Source organism: Delphinus delphis, chromosome 8 (genome assembly GCF_949987515.2).
Source record: "Delphinus delphis chromosome 8, mDelDel1.2, whole genome shotgun sequence".
Taxonomy (NCBI): domain Eukaryota; kingdom Metazoa; phylum Chordata; class Mammalia; order Artiodactyla; family Delphinidae; genus Delphinus; species Delphinus delphis.
The window spans coordinates 62,135,764-62,141,765 of NC_082690.1; the positions used below are offsets into that span (position 1 = coordinate 62,135,764).

The following is a 6,002-nucleotide window of genomic DNA, read 5'->3' on the forward strand; positions in this document are numbered from 1 at the left end:
GTCACCTCAGACAATGGTCCACTTTGTGGGATAACTCCACATGCTGGGCAAGGATAGGGGAGGATGCTCCCCACACACAAGGAGTCTTTGTGGGCACACAGGAGTGTAGTGGGAAAGCAGCTACTAGAAGGACTCTCTAGAGTGGTTCTTCTCCAAGGAAAAACCACTCTTCTTCTCCAGCAAAACACCAGGTTGAGATCTCTGGATGGAGACGCAAGTGAAAGCCACACATAGATTTAGGGCCATAAAGGAAGAGTACCCACTAGATACAAAGCAGCCTTGGAAAGGAAGTAGAGGATGAAGAAAAATTTCCTTAAATTTAGCTGGGTAATTTTGGCTTCCTGAAAGTTCTCTCCAGTTACTAAGGCAACATTATCCCAATTCGATTCTTATCCTCCACATTGTCACCACTCAGCATGGCACCCTCCTACACACACCTGGTTCTCACTGCAACTGTAACCCACTCATTAATAATGAGTTTCAACCTAGGCTGCACATGAGAATTGCCTGGGGAGCTTTTAGAAATCCTGATGCCCAGGCATACTCCAGACCAATTAAACCAGAATTTCTGGGAGTAGGACCCAAGTACCAGTAATTTTTAAAGCTTCCAGGTAATTCCAAAGTATGGCCGAGGTTGAGCGCCACTGCTTTGTTCTCAGTTTAAGTCCTGATCTATGCTTCTCCCATGTCCTTCAGGACCCCAATCCAACCTCACAAAGAAGTCATCTGCAACTGACAAGACAGCACAGCAAATTGCTTTAAGGAGGAAAGGCCCGATACTGTTTCCTTAAAGAACTCAGACAAAGAACTACCTACACACACACACACACACACACACACACACACACACACACACACACACACACACACACACACACACAGACATATACAAACACACCCTAATGGAAACCTGCATCTACCTCCCCTAAAGCAGGAGAATGATTAGGTGACTAAAGAGTATGGACTCAGGTGGTGGGTACAGTGAGGCTATGAAAGCGACTGCCCTCTCCCCACCCAAGGCCCCAACACCCGGCAGGACCTCTATGACCTCATGCTGTAGTATGTCAGAGTCCAGGGCCTGGGGCATCACCTCTATGGGCAGCTTGGGGTTTCTGCAGCAGCTACTGCCCTGCCTAACCCCTCCCACACTCCATCATGTTGGTTGGTACCCCTCACCTGTTGACACTGGATGAAGCTGATGCTACCTGGACCCTCATCAAAGATAAGGTAGGTAAGTAAAGAGGGCTAAAGAGGAAGTAACAAAGTGGGACCTAGATGGGTCTGAGCAGTTTATAAGTTGGAAGGAGTTGGAAGCCTAAAGACAATAATAACTAACATTTACTCAGTGCTGGCTTATGTGTGAGGCACTGCATTAAGTGCTTTGCACAGAGTGTCCAATTTAATTACAATTGCAAAAACAGTAAGAAAGGTTCCTTGAAAGACAATGGATAGGGAGCTATGAGAGCAGAAAAGAGAAGCGCTAAGTCAGGGGTAGACTTAGGAGGTCAGGAAGGCTTCCTGGAGTGAGTACATTCCAGCTTGGCATATAGGAGTTATTCACATGGAGGGAAGAGGAATACCTGGCACATAAAGGGTGCTTAATAAAACACCTAATGAGCAAGGGGCGGGGGTGTGTGTGTGAGTGAACAGTGTACTAGTTAAAGGCAGAATATATGCAAAAGCCAAGAGAGAAAGAAAGAAAAATGTAAATTAGTGAACTACAAATAGTCCTCTAGAACAGGGTTCAAAGAATTAGTGGTGAAAATGAGGAAGAAGAGGTATAGGGGCTGACGGTGAAAGGCCTTTTACGTTTTCTAAAGAACCTGAACTTTACCTTTGACCTCTTCACAGATATTCCCTCCAGCTTAACTTCCACAGAATGAGAAATTTGGGTTTTGAGCCAAATATACAGATTTCCAGGAGCAGGCAGATCTCAGCTCTGAGTTGCTGGTGTCCAGAAAATCCCACAAAATCTAGATGGACACTAATTTCTGATATTAGAGAACTTAGGGATCGGGTTCTGGTCAGCCTATCTGAAGGAGAGTGAATTTAAAGCATTTGCAGAAAGCAGCCCACCAAGTTTAAAACAATCATCTTAAAGCAGTAACTACCAAACTCAAAGCAGCCTTAATGGCACGTAGCTCCCATCGGCAATGGAGTAGCAGCTCACCACAAAGGTCAGCTTCCCAAGGAAGCAGAAAGAGAAGAGCCAAGGTCCTCCCAAGAATGAGAGCAACTAGTTAGAGGTTGGTCCTGGACTAGATCAATCAGAATTAGGGTGAAGTAAATGGGGTCTTTAACTATTAAAAAGCTACACCATCTCTGAGTATCAGAAAAACTCCCTGTCCTATTTAAATGGAAAATTGCCAGGAAAGTCAGGGTAGGGACATTCAGGATAAATCACTGGTAGTATGTGACAAGTTCAAGAAGTAGGATACCTTTGAGTAACCTGGTTTCCTCTTCCAGAACTGCTGATTTACTGGGCACTTTGTAGAAAAACAGAATGTGGCTCAAGGGCTCCCTATTCAGAATTCAAACCCGCCAAGGTACCTCCAGGAAGATAATCTTCCACCATCACTTTCCTGGGCTGCCCTGGGGAGAGCTGAATTTGCAGGCCTCTAAGTCCTCAGAAATTCTACCCAGAAGTGCAGTGGAAGCAGGTCATGGTCTCAAATGATGACTGCCAAGAACACGTTCACCCTAGCATAGTGTTGAGTGCTTTATTTTTCCTGCTTTAGGATAACCACTGGGGCCCTCAGGGTAAGAATAAGGGCCTAATAAACTTCCATGGCAAATTCATGTCTGTATTCTGAAAGAGAGTTTCCAGCTTAATCACCTTTTAGCAGAAATTTAGACCATAAGGAACATCACACTCCTGTTAGAGGGACCTCTCCTGGAGACGTTCCAATTCGTCTCATTTGTACAGAATCCTAGGCACCAAAGGAGCAGCTAGGCTGGGATTCTGAGGTTATATTTGATGATTATGCTTTCACTGTCATGAGGCAGAGCATTCTATACAAAAATGCTAACCCACCATTGCTCTGCTCTCACCCCTGGAAATCCAACTGTTCTTCTCAGGGTCCTGTTCTTCAGACCTATGCCCCCACCCAAAAGTTAAATGCCCCATACGTTAGTGAAACAAAGGAGAAGGAATGATAGGAAATTCTTCCATGCAGATCAACAAAGAGCACCAGTTATTTCCTTGGCTAGGTGACAAGACAGTAGTGACAAGCTATCTCAGCTTGTGTAAAGTCCAGACACAACTAGCTACGCCCCCCTTACGCTGGGGGGCAGCACTTCCAAAACAGCTTTACGTAGCAAAAAGCAGATCAACCTTAAGGGACCATTGGTGAATTCTACAAGAAAGCCAGTAAAGTGGGCAATGCCATCAGCAGGGGCACAGACACATGGGATTGGGGGTCTGGTGGAGGGAAGTAGAGCACACAGCATTTTAAGAATAGGACTCTAACGTGAAAGGGGCCCAAAGAGGGAACTGTGTATGCTCCTTAGCAGAACACAGAGCCAGAAGTCTCAACCAACAATATCTTGGATGAGTCAAGATCATACCTAAGTACAATTACTAGACAGGATCTTACAGGGCTTCCCAGTTGGTCATGAAATTAAATTTTCCAGAACTGGGTTACCCAGCACAAAAAGGCCAGAAGGACAAAACCAAGAGGAACTGTAATCTGTGAAAGCCTACTGGAACTAGCATTACAAAGATGAGGCCTCAAATCCCTAAAAGAACTATCCTCTGAAGCTCGGGCAGAAGGTGTATACTAAGATGTTATAGATGCGGTGTGGACTTCCAAACCTATTTCTGTGTAACCACTCTTGGTTAATGACATCACCCATGTAACCCTAATCCTTGAGGATGCCTTTTCCCACACCCCTTAAGTGACCGAGTTCTACTAATTCTATAACCTAAATACCTTCCCCCATTATTTTAGTTCAGGGCCTCACCATGTCTTGCCTGGAATTTTACAATACTCTTAACTGACTTTTTCTCTATTTTATGCCTTCCTATTCAAAATTAACTTTCTAAAATGCCTATCTGAATTGTGCCCCTCCTAACCAGAATCCTTCAAGTGGCTTCCCACTGTCCTCAGGATAAAAGTCCCATCACTTAGCACACACACAAGGCCTTGAATAATCAAGCTCCTGTGTGCTTGTCCCTCTCCACACCCTACACTTAAGTAATATGAAAGTATACTTCCCTGACTATGCCCCTCTTAGTTTGTAAGTTCAAGTTTTTTCACTGGCTGTTCCCTCTGCCTGGATTGACCATTCTCCTACCTGGCTAATTCCTTCAAAGTTAAAGCATTACTACCTAGAAACTATCCTTGATCCTCTTCTATCAAAGACAAAGGCTGTTAAATCACATCTCATCTGCTCCACAGCTTGCTCTCTGAGCTATATCAGGACAAGAACAAAGTCTCATTTTGTAATGCATTCCCAGTATCTAGCAGAGTCTGGTACATAGTAGAGATTCAGGTTTTGCTAGAGGGAACTGGGAGACAAGCAGGAAGCACAACAGTTTGAGCACAGTGTGCAGTGACAGTGGGAGGGTCAAGCTAGAGTAGGCTACCAGATAACGCCTAACTCTGACCCTAACTCAGTCCCTGACCTATAAACTGGCCACCTGCAGGTTACAGAGGAGCGCTTTGGGCCCAATGTAGTGGCAGTACCTTTCCTGTCGGATGCAACCTGCTTTGACCTACTGGGTGTGCTAGTGAAACAGTCCCGCCCAGTCCACACCCGCCTGGTTCTGCCAGGTCGGCAGGGCCGGCGGGCACTACAACCAGTGGGGCCACTACCGAACCTCCTGGAGCAGGCAGGCTCTGAAGGTGCCTTTGCCCACTGCACTAGAGAATACTCACCAAATGGCCGGGCAGAGACAGCCTATGAAGAAATGCGACTGTTGGATGGGCAGCCCTGCCGGATCCGCTTACATATGGGTGGCCTGCGCAAGAAGGTGGCCTTCCTGCTGCTGCCACCAGGGCAGGTGAGCTTACAGCAGACTCTTCCCTGGCTCCGAAGCACCCACAGCATCTACGTCATCTACCAGGTCTTCTCCTGTTCCTGGCTACAGCTGGGGCTGCTGCCTACAGCCCGGAAGCCCCAACTGCTCTGGTTACAGCGGTCACTGCCTATTGCCTTCTCCTGCCTCAAGTTTTCACTGCAGCCCAAGGGAGTGCTGGGACCACAGAAGCCCCTGATCAAAGACCCACTGCCCCATGGGGCCAGTTGGGTCAGACCTGACCTCAGCATCATGCCACCTCCAGCCCCCATGTCAGCCCCTGCTGATGTCCCCGAAGCTGCTGATGTGCTCTCACCTGGCCCAGCCCCACCTTCACCACCTCCCCAGGAAGGGCCAGAGGGCAGACCACCCAGATTCTCCTACAAGGGCCGAAACCCCTTCCGAAGGGGGCCCCAGATGCTGTCAGGTACTGCTAGGGGAAATGAAGATGAGAGGGATGGGATAAGGTAGAGGGAAAGGGCGTGGGGTGTAGAGCCCAGGAGTGTGTGGGGCACCCATAACTCCACATTGGACCCTGGTGAGGGGGATGGAGTGAGGGAGCCAGGGGAGGGCGAGATGGAAGCGTGGTCCTGGTGAGGGGGTGGGTACAGCACAGAAGACCAGAGGGAGGGACCAGGGCGGCAGAAAGACAAGGGCATGAGTCAAGCTGTGGCTATCCTCAACCCTGGCAGAGAACTGGCTCTTCAGCCCCCGAAGCCCCGCACCAGGAGCCCAGGGTGGGGGCCCTGGGGACCCCGAGCGGCACTCCATGTCCCTGCCCCTGCTGCAGGGTCTGTCCTCGGAGTTCGACAGCGACGACGAATGAAGCTGAGGCGAGAGATACAGGGGGCCAGGCCCCCAAGATCTGACAAAGGGATACTGGTCCCCAATAAACATCAGCTGCTGCTCCCCCAAACCATCCTGGGCCCATGGTGCTTCTTCCTGTAGGAGTGTGGAGGAGGAAAGTCCCAACGTTTTTCCC

The 6,002-nt window shown here is 48.4% G+C and overlaps 1 protein-coding gene across 1 annotated transcript; it reads left to right on the forward strand.

Annotated features, from left to right (window-relative positions):
• The first annotated feature begins 1,155 nt into the window (after positions 1–1,155).
• C8H11orf42 (chromosome 8 C11orf42 homolog) lies at positions 1,156–5,846 on the forward strand. The gene is made up of 3 exons (XM_060017293.1): positions 1,156–1,227; positions 4,649–5,447; positions 5,713–5,846. Exons 1-3 carry the CDS (start codon positions 1,156–1,158, stop codon positions 5,844–5,846), a joined length of 1,005 nt encoding a protein of 334 aa, XP_059873276.1.
• The last annotated feature ends 156 nt before the right edge of the window (positions 5,847–6,002 follow it).

What these genes read in the sequence shown, in the direction of transcription:
- C8H11orf42 (XM_060017293.1), top strand. Translation starts at nt 1,156, where the DNA reads ATGTTGGTTGGTACCCCTCACCTGTTGACACTGGATGAAGCTGATGCT. An exon ending in GGACCCTCATCAAAGATAAG is followed by an intron (nt 1,228 to 4,648) that starts GTAGGTAAGTAA and finishes GGCCACCTGCAG; the next exon opens with GTTACAGAGGAGCGCTTTGG. An exon ending in GGGGCCCCAGATGCTGTCAG is followed by an intron (nt 5,448 to 5,712) that starts GTACTGCTAGGG and finishes CAACCCTGGCAG; the next exon opens with AGAACTGGCTCTTCAGCCCC.